Source organism: Carettochelys insculpta, chromosome 30 (assembly GCF_033958435.1).
Source record: "Carettochelys insculpta isolate YL-2023 chromosome 30, ASM3395843v1, whole genome shotgun sequence".
NCBI lineage: Eukaryota > Metazoa > Chordata > Testudines > Carettochelyidae > Carettochelys > Carettochelys insculpta.
Window position 1 is genome coordinate 14170168 of NC_134166.1, and position 22618 is coordinate 14192785.

A 22618-nucleotide genomic window follows, 5' to 3' on the forward strand; every position below is an offset into this window, starting at 1 on the left:
AAAGATGGGGGGGGTATGGCTAGCTAGGGGACCAATTTCCAGGCAGACCCTTGACCCCCCACACCAATTTCAGCAGCAGGTAGGGTGGTGGGGGGGGCACCCTAAGAAATCACCCCAGGCTGAGCCCTGGCCCCCTGCAGTGGGGAGAAAAGGTGACGGCTGCCACTTGTGAGCTCTTTAATTAGGAACTATCTAATTACAAGTGGGTAGCTCAGAATGCATCAGGGCCAGGCTGGAAGCCGCCACCCTTGAGAGGGGACAGGTGCCCACCCCATTCCCTGCCCCCCATGCCAGTCAGGCCCTGCCCTGGGCAGAGGGTGCCTGCAGAAGGGCCCAGCCCCATGCAGCCTCACTCAAGCCGGGGAGAGGAAGCTGGCCAGGCTGAAGACCCCCAGGCCGGGCGGCTGGTTCTGGATGCGGTGCCAGAGGTAGCGGGGCAGGCGCTGGAAACCCGCCCCGCAGGGGCAGCGGAAGCAGGGGGCGCCGGGGTGCTGCCCCCCGTGCCGGCCCAGGGCCCGGTGTCCCTGCAGGGCCTCACCGCAGGCAGCGCAGAGGAAGGCAGCACCCTCCAGCTGCCAGAGCTGGTGCCGCAGGAGGTGGAGGAGGCCACGGAAGGGCCGGCCGCAGCTGCACAGTTGCCGCCCCGGCCCCCGGCGGTGCACGCGGAGCTGGAGTGCCTGGCTGTAGCGCACCCCGCAGTCGGGGCACTGGAAGTACTGGCGCCTGCTGGGACTCGGGGTGCGCTCCAGTCCCCTGGGGCCAAGCTGCCCGGCCACCACCTCCTCCCGGCCGCCCGTGTCTGCCTCCAACTCCACCACGATGAAGTCGTCGCTGTCCTCCGGTGTCGCGCTGCCCAGCCAGGGCTCCGCCGCCAGCCCTCCACCCAGCGTGTACTCCAGCTCCAGCACCTGGGGTGGCTCGCCGGCGGGGGTGGGCGCCAGCTGAAGCAGCAAGGGGTGCTGGGGAGTGGGGGGAGCCTTGGCTGGGCCCGGGAGCCGGCCCTGTGGGTTGAGTGGTGGGAGGTACCCGGTGAGCTGGAACGCTGTGGGCTGGGTGTCACCAACCTCATCAGGAAGCTCCCCCCCACCCTGGCTGCCCCACGGGACAAGTCCTTGGGGGTCAGGGAGCAACGGGACCAGGCGGAGGGTCACTGCATCCACTGCCGTGCTAAGGCCGGGCTCCGCTTCCAGGAACAGCGAGGGGGGGAACTCCTCTGCCAGCAGGGGCGTCGGGTGGAGGGGGCTCACGCCAACCTGGCCTTCCAAGATGGCCGCCGGCTCCTCGGCTCCCACCACCACAGTCCGGAAAGGGTGCAGAGGGCTGGTGCCCACTAGGCTGGCCAAGATGGCCGCCTCCTCTTCGGCATTGATGACCAGGGTCCTGAGAGGGCTCCCACCAATCTGACCGTCCAAGATGGCTGCCTGAAGCGTGCTCCCGCCAACCTGGCCGTTTATTGGCGGTGGAGGACTCGTGCCCACCTTGCTGTCCAGGACGGTGGCTCGCCCCTCGTCCTCCATGCTCCCAGGCGGAATTGGGCTGGTGCCTGCTGCCCTAGACAGGTGGAAGGCCCGGCCCAGCATTGCTTTACGCCGCCGGGTCCCTCTGGGCCCTCCCATGCCCAGCCCCTTGCTTGCTCTCCGGGTCTCTGGTGTCCTGGCCATTGGACGCCCCTTTGGCTGCCCCACACGTCTCCCAGGGTGGGCCTTGGCCTGCTGTTTCCCAAGGCCAGTGGGACCCTCCCAGCCAGCCAGAGGACGGGGCAAACCCCCAGAGTCCACCTGGCTCTCCCCAAGGCCTGGCGGCTCGTAAACATAGGAGGTGAGGGAACAAGGCCGGGCGCCCCGTCTCCGCTGCAGCCAGATGCCTGCCTGCGCCAGCCTCAGGTGCCACTTGACATGCCTGGTGAAGCGGGGCTGGTGGAAGAACCTCTTGCCACAGTCAGGGCAGCGCAGCCTCCGGCGGGGTGGGGGCGGGCGGGGTGGCTCCCGTGCGTGCTCCCGGCTGTGCTGGAGGTAGTGCCACTCCTCCACAAAGACCTGGCAGCACTCCTGGCACTGGTAGGCTCCGAACGCCTGGGTCCCCGGGGCGGTGGAGGCTGGCCCCAGGCGGAAGGGGACGATGATGTTCTCCAGAGGGAGGGATTTGGTGGCAAAGGGGGGAGTCAGCAGGCGTGGTGCTGGAGGCCGGGGCGGGCGCAACGGGGGCAGCAAGGCGGGGGTGCTGGCCTCTCCGTCGTCGTCGCTGCTGGAAGCGTCCAGCCCCTCCCACGAGAGGCAGTTCTTCGCGTTCTCCTGGGGGGAGGAAATGGGGGTCAGTGGGGGGAGAGAAGTCCCCACGCTGCTCTGGGTGGCACAGCACCCCCCAGAGCCACACTAGCGAGTCAGCGGCCAGCCCTGCCTGCCAGGGGAGAGCTCCAGCTCTGCCCCCCTGTGCACAGTGCCCCCTAGGGCCTCACTGGGGAACTGGGAGACTGGGGGGGGGCACTGGGGCAGGTGTGCCTCTCCTGCAATCTCAGGGACGCTGCACCCCCAGCACTGCTCAGGACCAGTGCTGCCTGCACGTCAAACTCTTGAAAGGAGCAAGAAGTGAGTTGAGATCCGAGTCCAGCCCAAACCGACTCACTCGTGATCCCGTGAGACTCCTGCACTTCTTGTCTCGCACTGCTAAGCAGCCCCACGCCCACCTACCGCGGCAGCTGCAGCTCTGTGCCAGGTTCCAAGGTCCTGTATAAACAGCCCCCCCCCGAGCTGGCTGCATCTACGCCCCCAACCCAGCACGCAACTGCTCAGACACAAGCGCCAGCACATACCAGCTGCAGCGGCAGCTCCTCCAGCGCCCCGTCTTCAGTCAGTTCAATTTCAGCCCCCACCTCCATCGCTGGCACTAGGTCCATGGGTCCTGAAAGCGAAGCAGGGCACACGCTGAGCCGGTGGGCGACCGTTCCGCTCGCAGCGCGGCGGCTGCCCCGAGGGGGCTTCACAAGCGCAGAGCCGCGGGCCGGAGAGGGAGGAACGGGGCTCAGGAGAGGGGCTGTGCGCAAGGTCACACTATGGACCTGTGGGGGGCCCAGGAGTACCGCCCCCCCCAGTCTAACCACGAGACCCGCCCCCAGAGCTGGGGGGGACCCGGAGGGCTTGTGCCAAGGAGGCAAATCAGACGGGCAGGGCGCAGGGGGCGCCCGGGGAGGCGGGGGAGGGGAGCGGGGTCTCGGGCTGGCAGACAAACTTTAATGAACGATCACAGTCCCGCAGAGAGGCCAACCGCGGAGTGGGGACGGGAGCCCGGACTCCTGGGTTCTCGGGGGGGGGCGGGGACGGGAGCCCGGACTCCTGGGTTCTCGGGGGGGGGGGCGGAGTGGGGACGGGAGCCCGGACTCCTGGGTTCTCGGGGGGGGGGCGGAGTGGGGACGGGAGCCCGGACTCCTGGGTCTCGGGGAGGGGGGCGGGGACGGGAGCCCGGACTCCTGGGTCTCGGGGTGCAGGGGGCGCTAGGAAGTGCAGCCCCCTCCCCCCGCGGCTTTCCGAGGGCCCCGAGCTGCGGAGGGGCGGGGACGCGGTTCGGCCGCTGACCGGCTCCGGGAACTGCCGCCTTGAGCAGCGCCGGGCGCGGAGGGAAACTGAGGCCCCAGCTCCGCCCCCGCCCCGGGATAGGACCCAAGAGTCCTGGCTCCGCCCCCGCCCCGCGCTAGCCTCGTTCCGGCAGGAGGCCACGCCCCTTAACTGCGCTCTATGCTGCCCATGCCAGAGCAGTGCGCATGTGCGGCAGGAGCACGCGCATAAGCCGCCATCTTTGGCGACGCCCCGCCCCCTCCACCGAAGCGCAAGCGCGTTCGGAAAACAACGGTGGCCGAGCGGGTTCGTTCCAAGCCGGCGCTCAGATGCTCTGATCGCGCCGCCCGCCGGGCTCTCCCGGCCTCCCGTCCCGGCCGTGCCACGATACCTCAGCGCCAGTGAGACGCCCGGTATCCCTCCGCCGTAACCGGGGAGACAGCGCCGGCCTCTGCTGTCAGCAGCAGCACTCAGGTATCGTTCCGCGGGGTGGGGTAGATAGTGCCGGGTGACGTGTCACACTCCAGGTATCCCTCCGAGGGGCGGGCGGTTAGGACGAGTTACCCAGATCGGTATCCCTCCGCGGGCAGTTAGTTCCTGCCGCCTTTTATTCAGGGTATTGGCTCTCCGCAGGGCATGTCATGCCACCCTTCGTAAGCGGGGCAGTATCCGTCCGCGCGTGCGAGGGCCAAGGGCTCCATTGTGTATAGTGCCTTGTATCCCTCCGCAGGCCACATAGCCCTGGGGATAGTGCCAGTGTCCACGTCTGCGGGGCAGAGGGTGTGTAACCCCAGGGTGATGGCTCATCGCCCTGCCCCGTATCCCTCCGCGGGCCGTACGGCCCCAGCGCAGCCTCATGTGCCCTGCCCCGTATCCCTCCGCGGGCGGTACGGCCCCAGCGCAGCCTCATGTGCCCTGCCCCGTATCCCTCCGCGGGCCGTACGGCCCCAGCGCAGCCTCATGTGCCCTGCCCCGTATCCCTCCGCGGGCCGTACGGCCCCAGCGCAGCCTCATGTGCCCTGCCCCGTATCCCTCCGCGGGCCGTACGGCCCCAGCGCAGCCTCATGTGCCCTGCCCCGTATCCCTCCGCGGGCCGTACGGCCCCAGCGCAGCCTCACACCCTGCCCCGTATCCCTCCGCGGGCCGTACGGCCCCCAGCCCAGCCTCGCGCCCTGCCCCGTATCCCTCCGCGGGCCGTACGGCCCCCAGCCCAGCCTTGCGCCCTGCCCCGTATCCCTCCGCGGGCCGTACGGCCCCAGCGCAGCCTCACACCCTGCCCCGTATCCCTCCGCGGGCCGTACGGCCCCAGCGCAGCCTCACACCCTGCCCCGTATCCCTCCGCGGGCCGTACGGCCCCAGCGCAGCCTCACACCCTGCCCCGTATCCCTCCGCGGGCTGTACAGCCCCAGCGCAGCCTCACACCCTGCCCCGTATCTCTCCGCGGGCCGTACGGCCCCCAGCCCAGCCTCGCGCCCTGCCCCGTATCCCTCCGCGGGCCGTACGGCCCCAGCCCAGCCTCGCGCCCTGCCCCGTATCCCTCCGCGGGCCGTACGGCCCCCAGCCCAGCCTCGCGCCCTGCCCCGTATCCCTCCGCGGGCCGTACGGCCCCAGCCCAGCCTCGCGCCCTGCCCTGTATCCCTCCGCGGGCCGTACGGCCCCAGCCCAGCCTCGCGCCCTGCCCCGTATCCCTCCGCGCCCAGCCCAGCCTCGCGCCCTGCCCCGTATCCCTCCGCGGGCCGTACGGCCCCAGCCCAGCCTCGCGCCCTGCCCCGTATCCCTCCGCGGGCCGTACGGCCCTAGCGCAGCCTCATGTGCCCTGCCCCATATCCCTCCGTGGGCCGTACGGCCCCAGCACAGCCTCACACCCTGTTTGTATCCCTCCGCGGGCCGTACGGCCCCCAGCCCAGCCTCACGCCTTGCCCCGTGTCTGTGGACTGTACGGCTCTGGGACGATGCCTCATGTCTCTCTCGTATTCCTCCATGGGCCCTATGGCTCCAGCTCACGCCCCTTGCTAGTTTTTCTGGTGCGGGTGCGGCTGCCCCACAGCCTTCTCCAGGTTTGCGCCTTGGGCTGCTAAACCCGGGGTTGTGAGCCCAGCCCTCGTGGGGGCTGTCGAAGGGTCTGGGGCAAATAGGTGAAAGTAAAAAAGTCCATGGGGGGTGGGACTCGATGGCCTCCCGAGGTCCCGTCCGGCTCTGTGAGACGGGGGCGTTTCCCTACATAAGCAATACTGTGGCCTTTTCACTGCTCTGTATCCCTCCGCAGAGCAAACAGCCCCAGAGGCGCATCCCCTCCGTGTGCCAGAGCCCCTCAGCTGAGCGGGGAATTTCCCAGCAGCCTCCTGCCCGTATCCATCCGCCAGGCTGATACACCCCAGGTGGCTTCTCAACTTTTCACTGAAGTATCCTTCCTCCTTGCGGACAAAGTAGTCCCACGACACATGGTCTTTTGCTCGGGTATCCTCCCACCCGTGCGCAGGTTAAATAGTTCCCTGTGGTGGTTTGAGCCTCTGCTGAGCAGAGTGAACTGCTCCTGGGAGCGTGGTATCCCTCCACCTTTCTGGGCACGTGTTCTGCTTGGCAGGGTAAATAGTGAAGAAAAATAGGCCCTGTCTCCCCGGCCCAGCATCTCGGTGGCTTTCTGGTTCAGTTGCCTTGGTGCCCTCCATGATGTCCCACAAATAGGCCCTGGTAAGCTGTCTCTTCTGTGAGATCTCACTGTAGCATTGACGAAATAGTTCCCCAGAGCGTTTCGTGCATGGCTATGTATGCATCCGCCATGCCAGGGAAATAGTCCCTAGCAATCACTGGCATAAGTTTTTTCTCCAGCCTTTCAGAGAAATAAGCGTCAGTGGTCCCTTGTTATAGTATCTCCACCCTTGTGGTGCTGACCATTTTGCGGTATCCATCCACAATGCCAAGAAATAGTCTCCAGTAGATGCCTCTTTGGGATGTATCCTTCCACCGCCCCCCTGGAGAAATAGTCCCCAGCACCCTCTCTCCTTGGGGTGTCCCTTCACTGTGGTGCTGCTGTTGACATGACTCTTGCCCCCTGCAGGTGGCGGCTATGTCGGACTCGGGGCACAGCCAGCCCAGCCTGTACGGCCCCGACCGCCAGCGTCGCTGGAACCGCAAGGAGCTGGGCCCCCCGGGCGTCCCCCAGAGTCTGTCGGGGCCAGGCCGGGAGCGTGACTATGGGCCCTGGGACCGGGAGCGCCGGGTGAGTGCTGGAGTGGGGGGAGGGGCCGTGCGTGGAGACCCCCCTCCCGCTCACCTCCCCTGTCCCTCGCCCTCTCCCTCAGGAGCCTTTAGAGGAGCCAGTCGGGTCTGTGATGCAGAAGACGCCCATCATCCTGGCCAAGCCGCCCGCAGAGAGGGTAAGACCCCCGCGGGGGCAGGGATCACAGCAGCGCCAGCCCAGCTTCAGCTGAAGGAGTGGCCCCCTCAGCCAGCAGCTGTAGCTCCTCTCTCTGCCAGCAGCAGCAGTAGGCTGTTACCCGACCACCCCCTCAGCAAGGGTGTTACGTAACCATGTCCAGGGAGAGAAAAGAGCTGGGCAGGCTGCTAGGAGTCCTGGGTTCTGCCCTGGCTTTGGGAGGGAGGTGGGGGCCAGCGGGTTACAGTGGGTTGGGGGCTGGGAGCCAGGACCCCTGGCTGCTATCCCCAGCTTAAGGGGCGTGGGGGGATGTGTCTCTGCCAGCTGCATTCTCCCCACAGTCCAAGCTGGCCCCAGCCCCAGCTCCAGTCCCGCCTGCCGCTGCCCCTCCCCCCATGGAGAAGCCCATTGTACTGATGAAGTCGCGGGAGGAGGGCAAAGGCCCAGCAGGAGCCCCGGAGGGGACTCCCCAGCCCCCCACCGCTGCCGCGAAGGGGGAGAAGGAGGGCCAGCGCCCCACACAGCCCGTCTACCAGATCCAGAACCGGGGCATGGGCTCCACCGCGGCCAGCGGCACCCTGGACCGTAAGTACCCACTGTGGGAAGCGGAAGGGCACCGGGGCCCCTTTCATATGCATGTGGTTACCAGTGCCTGTCGCCAGATGGCAGCCAGGGCTTGCCCACTCAGCTGCTGGGAGCCAGGACACCTGGGTTCTCTCCCTGCTGGGCTGGGGCTGCACTGGGTGGGGATGTCAGGTTGTTAAGCCCCCGGCCTGGGCTGGAGGCCCCTCTGAGCCCCGTCTCTCTGCTCCTCCCCCAGCTGTGGTGGGCCAGGCGAAGCTGCTGGCGCCCGAGAAGATGAAGCACAGTATCAAACTGGTGGACGACCAGATGAACTGGTGTGACAGTGCCATCGAGGTACCTGGCCCCAGTGTGCCCCCACCCCACAGACAGACCCTTCTAGCCACCCCCTGCCTCTGGGAGTGAGGCCAGAGCAGAGGCGGCCCTCCCTAGAGGGTCAGGCCCTGGGCCTCATTCCCTGCCCCCCCGTGAGCAGCTAGTCCTTGCCCTGGGGCTGGGTGGGAGCTGGTGTCCCCTAGAGGGGAACGATCGCATTCCACATGCCTCTGAGCCAGCCGCTTGCTCCCTGCTGGTGCCCTGCTGCTCTGCAGGACTCCTGGGTTCTCGGGAGCTGGCTGGGGCTGAGTTCGCACCCCTCCGCAGTACCTGCTGGACCAGACGGACGTGCTGGTGGTCGGGGTGCTAGGACTGCAGGGCACCGGCAAATCCATGGTGATGTCTTTGCTGTCAGCCAATCAGCCGGAAGAGGATCAGAGGTTTGGGGGTGGAAGGGGGCTTGCCTGGGCCCTGGTGTGTGCCTGGGGGATGGGGGGGGAGGCGAGTGGCCGGGGGAGGCTGGGTCGCAGTGAGGGGGAGAAGGGATGGGGGCAGTGGCAGTAGCTGGCAGAGAAGCGTTTGGGGGGCGGTGGGGGGAATAGTGGGGTACAGCAGGGGCTGGGCAGGGGCCGGAGGGATGTTGAGAAGCAGATTGAAGGGGTGACCTCCCGCCATCCCAGGGCCTACGTGTTCCGCACCCAGAGCCAGGAGATCAAGGAGCGCGGGGGCAACCAGACCAGCGGCATTGACTTCTTCATCACCCAGGAGCGCATCATCTTCCTCGACACCCAGGTCCGTGCCCCGCCCCCTTCCGCAGGGCACCAGCAGACATGGGATCCCAGCACTTTCGTGCCATCGGCCACCAGAGGGCAGCACGGAACCACCTGTGGCCAGCCCTGCCGCAGCTGGCGAGTGCCGGCTCAGCTCTCGGCTGCCGCCTGGTGTTGGATGAGGCCCCTGGGCTGGTTGCAGTAGGGGGTCTATGTGCCACATGGGTCGATGGGGGCGAGCGCTGATTTGGGGCAGCTCTGGGGGTAGCTGGCTCTAGAGCAGCCAGGGGTCTCTGCAGGTGGTGAGCAGATTATCCCTGTGGGGTTGGAGAGAGAATGGGGGGTCCTGCTGGGAGTCGAGCCCCGCTCCACAGGAGCACCTCAGGGCACTCAGCCGCTACAGGGCTCCCTGTCCTGTGTCCCCCTCCAGCCCATTCTTAGCCCGTCCATCCTGGACCATCTCATCAACAACGACCGCAAGCTGCCGCCTGAGTACAACCTGCCCCACACCTACGTGGAGATGCAGGTAGGCTGCCCACCGGCTCCCTCCGGCCCCAGGGCAGGACTGGCTGGCTCCCGGGGGTGAAGAAGGGGCACGGAGCCTGTGTTCTCTAGGGGTGCCAGCTCCCCTGTGGCCCCAGGGCCTGGCCTGGCTGGCTCCTGGGGACGAGGAGTGGACCCTGGGCCCTTGCCCCTCTCGGCCGCTCTGGCCATGGCAGAGAGGGGGTGGGGGACTGGCTAAAGGGATGTGCTGCTCTGTTTGGTTGTTGGTGTGGGTGGGGAGGGGTGCTCACTTTTGGCTGGGTCCTGGGGGGAGACCCCACCCCAGAGACTCCTCCTTTGACGGCTGCTCCGCTCCCCAGTCCTTGCAGATCGCTGCCTTCCTCTTCACTGTCTGCCACGTGGTCATCGTGGTGCAGGACTGGTTCACTGACCTCAGCCTGTACAGGTGAGAGGGCCCCTCGCAGTGTGGGAGTGGGGCTCAGGCTCTCTTCCAGCTCCAAGTGGGGGCAACGGCTTCTTGGGGGCTGGGCTGCCAGCTGCTCTAACTCAGCAGTTCATGTGTGACCCCAAGTTTACCAGGCCTCAGCCCTGTTCCCAGAAGGGGCAGGGATCTCTCCAGCCCTTTCTGTGAGTGTTAAAGGGCTCTGGGGATCCAGCTCCCTCTGTCCTCCCGGCAGGTTCCTGCAGACAGCTGAGATGGTGAAACCCTCCACACCCTCCCCCAGCCACGAGTCCAGCAGCTCCTCGGGCACTGACGAAGGCACAGAGTATTATCCCCATGTCGGTGAGCACAGCACGCCCAGCACCAGCCTGGGCATCAGGCCAGCCCTGCCAGGGAGACCCCTGCTCCAGTGTCAGCCTGGGCATCGGGGCCAGCCCCGCCAGGGGCGAAACTTCTTCACCTGTAGCACAGCACCACCTGGTGCTGCCCTGGGGCAAGTCCTGCCACAGGGATAGACCCCTCCCGCTGCAGCACAGCCCCCCGCCCCCCGGCAGGGCCAGCCTGGGCATCAGGGCCAGCCTTGCCGGGGTGAGAGCCCCCACCCTGCCCCCAGCGGCCCTGCCCTGGCGAATCGGGGCAGGTTACTCTCGCGTTATGGATCTGTGCAGCAATGACCAGGCTGAATTTCCTTCCCCTCTGTTGCCCCCACCATATTTCTACCCTGGCTCCAGTTTTCCTGCAGAACAAGGCCAAGCGGGAGAATTTCTGTCCCCGGAACCTGAAGCAGATGAACGTGATTATTGATAAAATCATGATGCACTCGCACCTGAAATACAAGGGTGAGCTGCTCCGCTCGTCTGGGGTGCGGCCAACAGGGCCGGGACCCCCAGGGCTCCGGTGGGATGGGACTGGACTGGACCAAGCCACAGAGCAAATGGCCCAGCTCGTGCAGGGCCCCAAAACAATTCCACGTCCCCAGGTGTCATGCTGGGTACCGGGGCCGGCCCTGCCTGCTGGGGAGACCCCCTCCCCGCCCCACAGCACAGCACCCCCTAGTGCCACCCTGGGGTACTGGGGCCGGCCCTGCCTGCTGGGGAGACCCCTGCCCCGCCCCACAGCACAGCACCCCCTAGTGCCACCGAGGGGTACCGGGGTCGGCTCTGCCTGCTGGGGAGACCCCCTCCCCGCCCCACAGCACAGCACCCCCTAGTGCCACCCTGGGGTACTGGGGCCGGCCCTGCCTGCTGGGGAGACCCCTGCCCCGCCCCGCCCCACAGCACAGCGCCCCCTAGTGCCACCCTGGGGTACTGGGGCCGGCCCTGCCTGCTGGGAAGACCCCCACCCTGCAGCACAGCACCCCCTAGTGCCACCCTGGGGTACTGGGGCCGGCCCTGCCTGCTGGGGAGACCCCCTCCCCGCCCCACAGCACAGCGCCCCCTAGTGCCACCCTGGGGCACCGGGGCCCACTGGAACGTGTGTCTGCCTCCTAGGCACTCTCTCCATGCTGGAGTGTAACATCTTTCCTGGCCTGCCCTATGACTACCTGGACACAGAGGTGAATCTCTTCCTGCTGCCGTTTGCAGACAGTGACGCTGACGACACTTTGCCCAGAGCAGGTAGGGAGCTGTGATCCCAGCCCCAGATGCCTCCCTGCCCCCACATCCCTCTGGTGTGCATGTTCCGGCCCTGGACTGGGAAGCAGGTGCCTGCAGTCCCAGGGTGCCGTCCCAGCACGGTGCTGTTCCCCCCCACCCCTGTATGCTGCTTTCCTTTGCCCTCCAGTGCTCCCAGCATGGTGCTGCTCTCATTCCCTCCCCCCTGTGCTTGCAGCTCCCGGGGGTGGCCCTCTCTTCTCCCTGCTGCCCGGGTACAAGGGGCACCCCAGCTTCCAGTCGCTCATCGCCAAGCTGCGCAGCCAGATCATGTCCATGGCACGGCCCCAGCTCTCCCACACCACCCTGACGGAGAAGAGCTGGTGAGGGGCTGGGCGGTGGGGGCAGGAGAGTAGCAGATTCTGGGTGAATTGGAGAAGTATCCCAAGGGGTGGGCTGGGGGTGTTCCCTCGCAGTCAGGGCCGGCCCTGAATACCCCAGGCAGCACTGGCGGTGAGGTGGAGGGGCTGTTCCCTGCCCCGGTGTCTCAGGCAGCACTGGTGGGGGGGGCTGTCCCCTCGCAGTCAAGCCGGCCCCGATACCCCAGGCAGGACTGAGGGGAACAGGGGAGGCTGGCCCCCTTGTCTCCGGCAGTACTGGGAGGTGGGAGCACTCTCCCCTGGCCATCAGGGCCAGCCCCCATGCCCCAGGCAGCACTAGGGGTGCTGTGCCGCGGGGGCGGAGGGGGGGGGGCTCTCCTCTGGCTGTTGGTGCTGACCCATGAGCTTTGTGCTCTGGTAGGTTCCACTACGCGGCCCGCATCTGGGATGGCGTGAAGAAATCCTCGGCACTCTCGGAGTACAGCCGCCTGCTGGCCTGAGCAACTGAGGAACCGCTGTGCTGGGGGGGGCCCTATGGGGCCCTCGCCCTCTGCCTCCTGGGGCAGAAGGGGCCTGCTGGGCAGCCCAGGAGGGGCTGTTTGGTCACTGGCACCAGGCAGGCTGCAGGAGTCCAGGCCGGGCAACACACATCCCTCCCGTGCTGCTGTTCTGGTCCCAGAGGGCTCCTGGGGCAGACTCATCCTTATCCCGAGGCACCGGAGCTCGCCCAGCCCCAGGGGGTCTCCTAACCTGACCAGGGCTGAGAATACGTCCCCCCGCAATGCCACAGGTCTGCCGGGGCGAGACTGGGGGCAGGGGGTGACCATCAGGCAGGGCCACAGCCATGGAGCTGGTTCCGTCATCTCTCTCCACCCTTCCACCTCCTTCCTTCCTGCCCCTCTTCTACCCCTCTCCCTAGCCCCCCACCTCCCACACAGCTCACCCACACCAGCCTTCCCCGAGAATCTTTCCATCCTCCCTTCCAGGGTCTCTGCTGCATGTGAAGCTCTGACCCCATCCTGGGGGTCTCCCCAGTAACTGTGGGAGTCTCTCGATCTGTGAGGTCCCCCTGCTAATAAAGAGGTCTTCAAGTTGGACACTGATTTTTCTCTCTTTTTCCTTTTAACACCTGGAGCAGTGGCTGCACTGGGGCAGAGTGCTTGTGTGTACACACACACACACACACACACACACACACACACACACACACACACACACACACACACACACACACACACACACACACACACACACACACACACACACACACACACACACACAGAGTAAACAGACCCGCAATGCCACAGAGCAATGGCCCTGACTCCTGTTAGAACAAAAATGCAGTCAAGTAGCACTTTAAAGACTAACAAAATAATTTGTTAGGTGATGAGCTTTCGTGGGACAGACCCACTTCTTCAGACTGTAGCCACACCAGACGAAACTCAATGGTTAAGGCACAGAGAACCAAAAATAATAATAAAGGTTGACAAATCAGAAAAAAAAAATGATCAAGTTGACCAAATCAGAGAGTAGGGGGCAGAAGGGGGGGGGGGGGGGGGGGGGGTCAAGAATTAGATTAAGCGAAGTATGCAAACGAGCCCCTATAGTGACTCAGAAAATTCCCATCCCGGTTCAAACCACGTGTTAATGTGTTGAAATTGAATATAAAAGAGAGTTCGGCAGCCTCTCTTTCAAGAGTGGTGTAAAAATTCTTCTTCAGTAACATGCAAACTCTTAAGTCATTAACAGACTGGCCCACTCCATTAAAATGCCAGCTAACGGGTTTGTGGATCAGGAGTGTTTTTATGTCTGTTTTGTGCGCATTAACTCTTTGTCTAAGGGAGTTTGAAGTCTGTGCAATATACAAAGCATGTCGGCATTGTTGGCACATGATGGCAGATATAATGTTAGTTGAGGAACATGAGAATGTGCCCGTGATTCTGTGAATAACCTGATTAGGTCCAGTGATGGTATCTCCAGAAAAGATATGTGGACAAAGCTGGCAGCTATACCGCAGCAACACCAATCCCGGAACTTTTCCTTGCAACAAGCCCGCTGCCAGCTTTGTCCACATATCTTTTCTGGAGATACCATTACTGGACCTAATCAGGTTATTATGGCTATGGTCTGAAGAAGTGGGTCTGTCCCACGAAAGCTTATCACCTAATAAATTATTTTGCTAGTCTAAGTGCTACTTGACTGCTTTTTTGTTTTGATTGTGTATAGACTAGCACAGCTCCCTCTCTGTTGCTACTCTGTTAGAGGGTTGAGTGGTAGCTCTGGTTCAGCCATGATGAAGAGAGGACAGTGAACATGACTTTATTCCATCTCCAAGCCAGGGCTGGAGCCCAGGCTTGACTCCTGGCTCTTAGCCTCCTGCCATGCTCCAATCTCTGCACCGCAAGCCACCGTAGGGTGACTAAATGACCAAAGTGTTTCAGAACAATCCTGATCCTAAGGGCTTTGTTTTATATAGGCACCTCACTCCCTGCCCTGATTTATACTTGCTGTCAGCCGACAGCCAGGTACTTAGTGGTCTGTGAGCCTATTTTACATCCAAGTCTTTAGCTGCTAGAACGGCCTGTCCCTTCGCAGCAGGCAGCCAAGATGGCTGGCTGGATGGAAGGGTTTAAAAAAGAGCTTGATAAATTTTTGCAGGTTAGGTCCGTAAATGGCTATTAGCCAGGGGTAAAGTATGGTGCCCCAGCCTTCAGAACAAGGGCAGGAGATGGATGGCAGGAGATAAATCACTTGATCATTGTCTTCTGTTCTTCTCTGGGGTACCTGGCATTGGCCACTGTCAGCAGACGGGATACTGGGCTGGATGGACCTTTGGTCTGACCCAGTATGGCCATTCTTATGTTCTTTTATGTTCTGACGGATGCCCCCGAGATTCACCTGAGACTTCACCTGCTAGGACAGACAGTTACTATTAAATGTGCAAAAAAAAAAAAAAAAAATCGCAGGTATAATTCTCACCCCTGCGTCCTTCGACTGTGGTGTAGCCAAGGTCGTAGACTGAATCCCTTGGGAAGAACTGTACGAGGATTCTGTCTGGCTACACTGTCTGGTCACTGCACTCCCCTCCCTGAGCTGGCACAGAATCCAGGGGTCCATGCTCCCATTTTCTTCTACTTCATAACAAAACACACTGAATTTAAAATTTGTTCTTTAATCAACCACCTGAGGAGCTAGCTCTGAAACCTGCTGCCTGACTGGGGATTTCTGCCGCTGCCGGTGGACTGAGGTCAGAACCATACCCAACACCTTGGGGCTCCCTGGTCCCTCTTCAAATGTCTGTCTCGAAGGCTTTGATCAGGACATTGTGGGCGTCCCTGGCAAGTTCTTCAAGGAAGCTGTGGAGCATGTAATAGGTGGTTCCAAAGGAGATCGCCCCGGCTGCCATGGACCCAAACACCGGCACCGTACTGATCAGATACTCTGTGAACATCAGTGCTCCCCCGCCAGCTTTGGTCAACAACTTCAGCACCACGTCCCTGGAGAGCTCCTTCGCCAGGGGTGACTGGATGGCCGCCTTGATGTCCTCCACAGGTTTGCCCACTTTCTCTGCCAGCTTGCAGAGCGACTCGTCGTCCAAGCCAAAGGTCTGGCGGTACTGGGAGAGGGTTTTGACCAGGATGGTCACGTCGCAGGCCACAGAGAGCCCGGGGATAGGGATGGCGGCCACGCCGCAGGAGATGGTGGCTAGCTTCCACAGCTGTCTCTGCATGGCTTCCTTCTTCCTCTGCAGAACACTCAGCGAGAGGTTGGGCAAAGCCAGGAGGAAGGCGTGTCTCTTGTGGCTGGGCAGCTCCTTTTCCAAGGTCTCCTCCAGCGCCTGAAAGTCATAGCTCCCCAGCTCCCAGTTGGAAAGGAGAAAGACAGTGGGGGAAGCCACCCCTTGGTCCTGAAGCCGCCGGCAGCAGTCAGTCCGGATCTGCGCCAACACCCCCTGCTCGCTGTAGCTTGCCGGCCGCCGTATTCTGGCTGCGTTCAGATCGGCATCCACCTTGGAGCGCACGAAGTAGAAGCGTTTGCCCATCTGCTGGATCTCCCGGGCCAGCTGGGCGTGGTTGGCCCGGAAGCGCTCAGAGGCCATGAGGATGAAGAAGTCATAACGGGCGAAGCCCACCTGCTGCAGGTAGGTGTCGGACCGGAACGCTGGCGTGCCAATGCCTGGCAGGTCCCACACTGTCACGTTGGGGTGCTTGGGGTGAGGGTACGGGGTCGGCTCCATGGTGGTCTCCACCACCCCCGTGGGGGCCGCGCCCTCAGCGTCATCCTGCAGTCCTCGGATGGCGTTGACAAAGGACGATTTGCCACAGCCGGACTCACCGGTCACAGCAATGTCCAACCGGGCGTTCTCCAAGGCCTCCAGGCTCACCTGGATCTTCGAGGCGGCTTGGGCCATCTGGCCCCCTTCCAGAGCAGCCCTGAGTTCCCTGATATCCTCCTCGGTAATGAACACATACTCCTCCATGAAGCCGTCCAGGCACCGGTTGCTTTCTGAGGGGGTCTGATTGGCCATGGGGCTGGCGAGAGTGCTGGGGAGGGGGAGATACAGATGTGGGGGTTAAAGGGAACAGAACATGGGGCCTTTCCCTAATGGGGGTTGTCATGATCCCCACAGGGCCAGGAGATGACTGGCTGGGGGGGCAGCAGGAGGTACGGTACAGGGCCTTTCCTCCCTAGGGGCTTTGGCCCTGATGTAGACAGGGCAGGGGCAATGGGGCTGCCTGAGAAGGGGACTCAGGGCCTTCCCCTGCCTGGGGGTGCTGCCCCTGCTCCAGTCCCAGGCTAGGGGGCTGACTGGCGCGGGGGGCAAGGAAGCGTCTCCTGTTGGGTGAGTGGGGAGAGGCCCAGGCCAGGGCACTGCTGGGTTGTGGTCTTCACCTACTCTCCCGCCACACACAGCGTCAGCCTGTGTCTCCCACACATGGCCCGGGGGTTCGGCAGAAAGAGGGATTCCCGGGTTGCCCGACCCCAGCCCCATTCGGGGTGGGGGAAGCGGGGGAGGGTCCCTCTCCCGTTTTGATTTCCTCTGTCCTCATCTAATTGCCCCCCAAGCCTGCCCCTGCCTCCTGCCCCTCCCTCTACCCTCCCCAACCTGCCCCCCGCCTCCTGCCCCTCCCTCGGCCCCCCGAACCTGCCCCCCGCCTTCTGCACCTCCCTCTACCCTCCCCGGCCCCCCCGAACCTGCACCTCCCTCGGCCCCCCCGAGCCCGCCCCCTGCCTTTTACCCTCACTCTGCCCCCGAACCTGCCCCCCGTTCTTTCCCAGCTAACCCGCCCGTCCCGTTTGCTTCTCCTCCCGGCCGGCCGCGTCCCCCACCCCGGCCACCAAGTTCCTTCCTTCCGTCTGTCCGTCTGTCTCGCCATCTCTGTCCCTTCCGCCTAGGGCCAGATCCCTCTCTGGCCGCCCCCGCCCCCGCCGCTCGGGCCCCGGGGGGTTTACTTCGTTCCCACGGGCTGGCTGGAGCCTTTCACTTTCGTTTCCTCCCTCTGTGTGTGTGTGTGTGTGTGACCGCGTGTGTGCGCGCTGCCCCCTGCTGGAAGGAGCCAGCCCTGTGCTCTGTGTGTGTGTGTGTGTGTGTGTGTGTGTGCTGCCCCCTGCTGGAAGGAGCCAGCCCTGCGGTGGGGTGTGTGTGTGTGTGTGTGTGTGTGTGCTGCCCCCTGCTGGAAGGAGCCAGCCCTGTGCTCTGTGTGTGTGTGTGTGTGTGTGTGTGTGTGTGTGCGCGCGCGCTGCCACCTGCTGGAAGGAGCCAGCCCTGCGCTCTGTGTGTGTGTGTGTGTGTGTGTGTGTGTGTGTGTGTGTGTGACCGCGTGTGTGCGCGCTGCCCCCTGCTGGAAGGAGCCAGCCCTGCGGTGGGGGGTGTGTGTGTGTGTGTGTGTGTGTGCTGCCCCCTGCTGGAAGGAGCCAGCCCTGTGCTCTGTGTGTGTGTGTGTGTGTGTGTGTGCGCGCGCGCTGCCACCTGCTGGAAGGAGCCAGCCCTGCGCTCTGTGTGTGTGTGTGTGTGTGTGTGTGTGTGTGTGTGCGCGCGCGTGCACGCGTGCTGCCACCTGCTGGAAGGAGCCAGCCCTGCGCTCTGTGTGTGTGTGTGTGTGTGTGTGTGTGTGTGTGTGTGCGCGCGCGCGTGCACGCGTGCTGCCACCTGCTGGAAGGAGCCAGCCCTGCGCTCTGTGTGTGTGTGTGTGTGTGATGGGGTTCAGGGGTCCCCATGCACTGCACCCCGTCCGCAGGCAGGAGTGACTCTCACTCAGCAGGTAGAACAGGAAGTTTATCAGGCGACAGAGGCCCAGTTTCTCACAGAAGAGTCAGTGCAGCAATCAGAGAAAGTCATTCCAACCCGTCCTGGGGAGAGGAGCCCGAGGGGAGCCCCTCTGGGGTGTAGCTTCCCCCCTCACCCGGCTGGCTGCCTTCCAGCTCCCTCTCCCCTCCAGCTTCTAACTGCCGCCTCCGATTCCAACCCAGCTCGGCTCCTCCCTCCTCATTTGTTTAGGACAGAGGTGTTACCTGCCAGCCTAGGTTGTAGCCCCAGAGTTATCCTTAGCCCTGGGAGCTGCTTTGCTTGTCTCACACACGTCCAGCCTAAGTCTCACACATGCAGCCCCCCCACTCCATCACAGTTTGTTTGTGTGTGTGTGTGTGTATCTGTGTGTGCGTGCTTCCCCCTGCTGGAAGGAGCCAGCCCTGCGCTGTATGTGTGTGTGTGTCTGTCTGTCTGCTGCCCCCTGCTTTGTACAGAAAACACATAAAACTGCTGGAGCGCTTCCACACACACAGCATGAGGTCAATACTGCACATTCGATGGCAGAACAGAGTCACGAACCCAGAAGTCCTGGACAGAGCAGGAACCACGAGCGTCGAAGCCATGATTCTGAAAGCCCAGCTTCGCTGGACCAGGCACGTCATACGAATGGAGGAGTCGTGAATCCCTAAGCAACTCCTCTACGGTGAACTCTCCCAGGGCAAAAGGAATCGAGGTAGGTCTCTCAAGAGGTATAAAGACTGCGTGAAGGCCAACATTGCTCATGCTGGTTTAAAACCAGATCAGCTAGAGCAGCATGCAAAAGACCGACCAGGCTGGCATGCTCTTGTACAACACGCATATGACAACTTTGAAGAGCAGCAACGCGTACGCCTCATTGATGCTCATGAGAGGAAGAAAGCAACAGCAGCAGCCGCACCAGCACAGCCAGGACAATTCCCTTTCCCCCACTGTGAACGCCCATGCCGTTCAAAGCTTGGACTCCCCAGCCACATGCGAGTCCACAATCGATGGGCCTGTGCAAGTTCAAGACGTCGTCGTCAGACACAATGGACTACCTAACCCTACACAGCCCCGGCTGGCAGGAGCCAGCCCTGCGCTCTGTGTGTGTGTAGAGTGGAGGGGAGGCTGATTCCCTGCACGGATGCCCCTTGCTCCCCTCTCCAGCAGGAAGACAGACATGGCCCTGTGCTCCACACAGCAGATTTCATCCCTTCCCCATTGGTGGAGCAAGTGGGAGCCCAGAGAGGAGGGCCATAGGCATGGGGAAGCATGTCACGCCGAGGTAGCTACAGCAGGAGGAAATTGGCCACAGCTGGGAAATGTTCCCCACCACCTGCTGGGTGGTCCCTCCCTGGAAGCAGAGCAATGGGGCAGCCACCTGGGAGATTTTCAGGTGCCATCCAGCCAATTAACAAGGCCCACAGCCGCCAGCCTGCGTGTCTGTGGGTGGTGCACATTGGCACATGCCTTGGTGCACAGAACAAAATCTGCACTGCCCAGGATGGAAAAAAATAGCAGAAACACTGGGTGAGCCCTGCCCAGAAGTGCACCTCAGGCTTTGTACTCACTGCTGGCGGACCTGCGGCTGCGCGTGCGCGTGGTCGCCCCGCATGCTGTCCTTCCAGCCAACTGCCCAATGAACCCGCAGGCTCCGTGCATAGCAAGGGAAGGAGCTTGGTCAGACGTAGTGGCCTGATGTTCTGGCTCAGCGGTTGTAAGGGCACTGACGCAGGTGGGTCCGAGGCAGTCAACTAGCTCCGTGAAGGGCGGGGCTTTCCACTCCCTCTTAAGCCAGCCTAAGATTCCTCTTCGTTACCTCTCCATGCCTGACTACAAACGAGTTATGCGTCACTCCTGCCACACCTAGGTGCTGCCCTCTAACACCTCTGGGCGTCTCCCAGTGCCATGTGTTGGTTTGAGCAGAACAGCCTTGTCCGCCCTGCTGTCACGCTGAGGTGCCTCTGGGCTGGATGTGTTCCTGCTGCCTCAGGCCCTGTGTTTGGTATCGAGGTGAGCTGCTGCTGCTGCCTTTCTGGCGTGTGCCTCTGTGTATGTTCTTATGCTCGGACCTGCTTAAGAATGAGCGTTCCAGCAAAACCAGCCCTGTTCTCACCCAGTTCTGGGAACTCGCAACTTTACTTTGCTTTACAGGGACCCAGTGTTGACGGCGTCAACCCAGGCTGTAAGCCACCCTTCTCAGGGGTCTGGAGAGGCCCAGGCCCCTTCCAGTCATAATAAAAACAAAAAATTAGTCAGGAAAACAAAATAAGGCACCAAAAAAGAGTGGGACAGAATTGAGTTTTTATTTTATTTTATTTTATTTTTGATTCAACAAGTGCTTTTCTAGCCTTTTTCTAGGCAAATGCAGCAATTAGGGCCGGACGCTCATAAAAACAACCGGCAAAAATGAACCAATTCAATCTGAGGCCCCCTTTGAGTTCAAGGCCAAGAAACGTCCCCTCTCCCCCCATCCCAATTGGCCCTGGCTGTTGACTTCTCACTGGGCCTCTGAGACAGGGGCTGATTGCAGGCTCTTTTCCTGCTATGTTTTCCCGTTTTTCGGCTTTTTGGGGGAGGGTGTTTGCTCATTGTCCCAGAGAAGCCCACTGCCTCGATGGAGGATGACCAATGAGCTAAACACTGCATTATGGTCGCCTCATTCATGCCCCATCTGTTCCTTGGTCTGCACATTCCCCCCATGACTGATGAGTGGGTTTTGTTTTCTAGCTGATGGTAGTTCTTTAGGGTGGGCCTGGGCGTGTTTAGGGGCTTCGCTGCCTGACCTCCTTATGCTCTGGGGGGTATCACTAATATGGGGCAGGAGCTAGCGGCAAGAAGGGGTGGTGGCCTGGCTATGGTGGGCAATGAAGGGGCATGCCTCAGGCAGAAGGGACAGGGCTTGGCCAAAAGGGGCAAGGCCATGGGCAGAAGCGGCGTGGTTGGGGAGCTAGCTGCCCCTAGCCAGAGGCTCACTCACCGCCCATGAAGGCAAGGCCACCTTCTAAATATTAGCGAGTGGTTAGGATTAGAAGCAGCGGCGGCATTTCTGCTGCTGGGCCACCTTCAAGGAAGTTAGGAGAAATTCTAGCTATTGCGTTCCTGAAATGTGAAAATAATTTGTTTCCTGGATTGATTTGAAGTAAAGCTTTTACCTTGTGTTTTCTTTGTTTGTTGTCTTGTCCTGTTTTCAGTGCCTTTATCTTTTGGAGGTTTCTGCAAAAATATATATGTATCTATTTAAAACTAGTAAAAGGCAAAAGTAGTGTCTATCTTTAAAAAAGGAAAGAAGGACAATCCAGGGAACTATAGACCGGCCAGCCTTACCCCCATCCCTGTAAAAATGATGGAGGGGATCCTCAAGGAATCCATTGTGGAGCCCTTGTAAGAGGGAAAAATGATCAAGAGTAATCAACATGGATTCACCAAGGGCAAGTCCTGCCTGACCAATCTGATTAACTTCTGTGATGAGGTAACAGGCTCTGTGAACATGGGGAAGTCAATGGAGGTGATATACCATGACTTTAGCAAAGCTTTTGATACAGTCTCCTACAACATTCTTTCCCATAAACTAAGGAAGTCTGGATTGGATACGTGGACTATAAGATGGATAGAAAACAGGCTAGATGGACGGGCCCAATGGTTAGTGGTCAATGGTTCAATGTCAGGTTGGTGGTTGGTTTCAAGTGGAGTGCCCCGAGGATCGGTTCTAGGGCCAGTATTGTTCAACATCTTTATTAATTACCTGGATGAGGGGATGGATTTTACCCTCAGCAAGTTTGCAGATGATGCTAAGCTAGGGGGAGAGGTAGATACTTTGGGGGGTAGGGATAGGGTCCAGAGTGACCTAGACAAATTGGAGGATTGGGCCAAAGGAAATCTGATGATGTTCAACAAGGAGAAGAGTGGAGTCCTGCCCTTGGGATGGAATAGTCCCAAGCATTGTTACAGGCTGGGTGCCGATTGGTTAAGTAGTAGTACAGCAGAAAATTATATAGTGGATTATAGTGGATGAGAGGCTGGATATGAGTCAACAGTGTGCCCTTATAGTCAAGAAGGCTAATGGCATATTGGGTTGCATTAGGAGGAGCATTTCCAGCAGATCTAGAGCAGTTATTATTCCTCTGAGGCCACATCTGGAGTACTGTGTCCAATTCGGCCCCCCCGCCCCCACAGTATAGAAAGGATGTGGATGCATTGCAGCAGGTCCAGCAGAGGTCAATGAAAATGATTGAGGGGCTGGAGCTGATGACCTATGAGGAGAGGCTGAGGGATTTGGGTTTATTTAGTTTGTGGAAGAGAAGAGTGAGGAGCAATTTGATAGCAGCCTTCAACTTCCTGAAGGGGGCTGTAAAGAGGGTGGAGAGAGACTGTTCTCAGTAGTGACAGATGGCAAAGCAAGGAGCACTGGTCTTAAGTTGAAGTGGGGGAGGAGTAGGTTGGATATTAGGAAAAACTATTTCCCCAGGAGGGTGGTGAAGCACTGGAATGTGTTACCTAGGCTATGTCTACACGTGCACCCAACTTCGAAATAGCTTATTTCGATGTTGCGACATCGAAATAGGCTATTTCGATGAATAACGTCTACACGTCCTCCAGGGCTGGCAACGTCGATGTTCAACTTCGACGTTGCTCAGCCCAACATCGAAATAGGCACAGCGAGGGAACGTCTACACGGCAAAGTAGCACACATCGAAATAAGGGAGCCAGGCACAGCTGCAGACAGGGTCACGGGGCGGACTCAACAGCAAGTCGCTCCCTTAAAGGGCCCCTCCCAGACACACTTTCATTAAACAGTGCAAGATACACAGAGCCAACAACTAGTTGCAGACCCTGTATAT

General features: G+C 61.3%; 3 protein-coding genes across 6 annotated transcripts; 1 reads left to right on the forward strand and 2 right to left on the reverse strand.

The window, feature by feature from the left end:
• Window positions 1-163: 163 nt before the first annotated feature.
• Window positions 164-3596, reverse strand: LOC142003861 (uncharacterized). The gene is made up of 3 exons (XM_074981194.1): window positions 3570-3596; window positions 2810-2898; window positions 164-2291 (listed from the first exon to the last, which is right to left on the reverse strand). The coding sequence occupies exons 2-3, from the start codon at window positions 2891-2893 to the stop codon at window positions 354-356; spliced, it is 2022 nt and encodes a 673-aa protein (XP_074837295.1). The 5' UTR covers window positions 2894-2898; window positions 3570-3596; the 3' UTR covers window positions 164-353.
• A 177-nt stretch (window positions 3597-3773) lies between these two features.
• On the forward strand, window positions 3774-12606 carry SMG9 (SMG9 nonsense mediated mRNA decay factor). 3 transcript variants are annotated; one of them, XM_074981196.1, is made up of 15 exons: window positions 3796-4022; window positions 5815-5926; window positions 6607-6768; window positions 6851-6925; window positions 7266-7509; window positions 7745-7842; window positions 8149-8261; window positions 8502-8613; window positions 9022-9117; window positions 9455-9540; window positions 9773-9879; window positions 10269-10376; window positions 11028-11153; window positions 11368-11512; window positions 11931-12606. In XM_074981196.1, exons 3-15 carry the CDS (start codon window positions 6616-6618, stop codon window positions 12007-12009), a joined length of 1542 nt encoding a protein of 513 aa, XP_074837297.1. In that variant the 5' UTR covers window positions 3796-4022; window positions 5815-5926; window positions 6607-6615; the 3' UTR covers window positions 12010-12606. The 3 variants fall into 3 exon arrangements, with proteins under 3 accessions (XP_074837298.1, XP_074837297.1, XP_074837296.1); XM_074981195.1 differs by lacking the exon at window positions 5815-5926 and having other exon boundaries at window positions 3797-4022; XM_074981197.1 differs by lacking the exons at window positions 5815-5926; window positions 11368-11512 and having other exon boundaries at window positions 3774-4022.
• A 1174-nt stretch (window positions 12607-13780) lies between these two features.
• Window positions 13781-17041, reverse strand: LOC142003794 (interferon-inducible GTPase 5-like). Of its 2 annotated transcripts, none has more exons than XM_074981069.1 (2): window positions 16964-17041; window positions 13781-16053 (listed from the first exon to the last, which is right to left on the reverse strand). In XM_074981069.1, the coding sequence occupies exon 2, from the start codon at window positions 16035-16037 to the stop codon at window positions 14799-14801; it is 1239 nt and encodes a 412-aa protein (XP_074837170.1). In that variant the 5' UTR covers window positions 16038-16053; window positions 16964-17041; the 3' UTR covers window positions 13781-14798. The 2 variants fall into 2 exon arrangements, with proteins under 2 accessions (XP_074837170.1, XP_074837173.1); XM_074981072.1 differs by lacking the exon at window positions 16964-17041 and adding an exon at window positions 16841-16867.
• Window positions 17042-22618: the final 5577 nt, after the last annotated feature.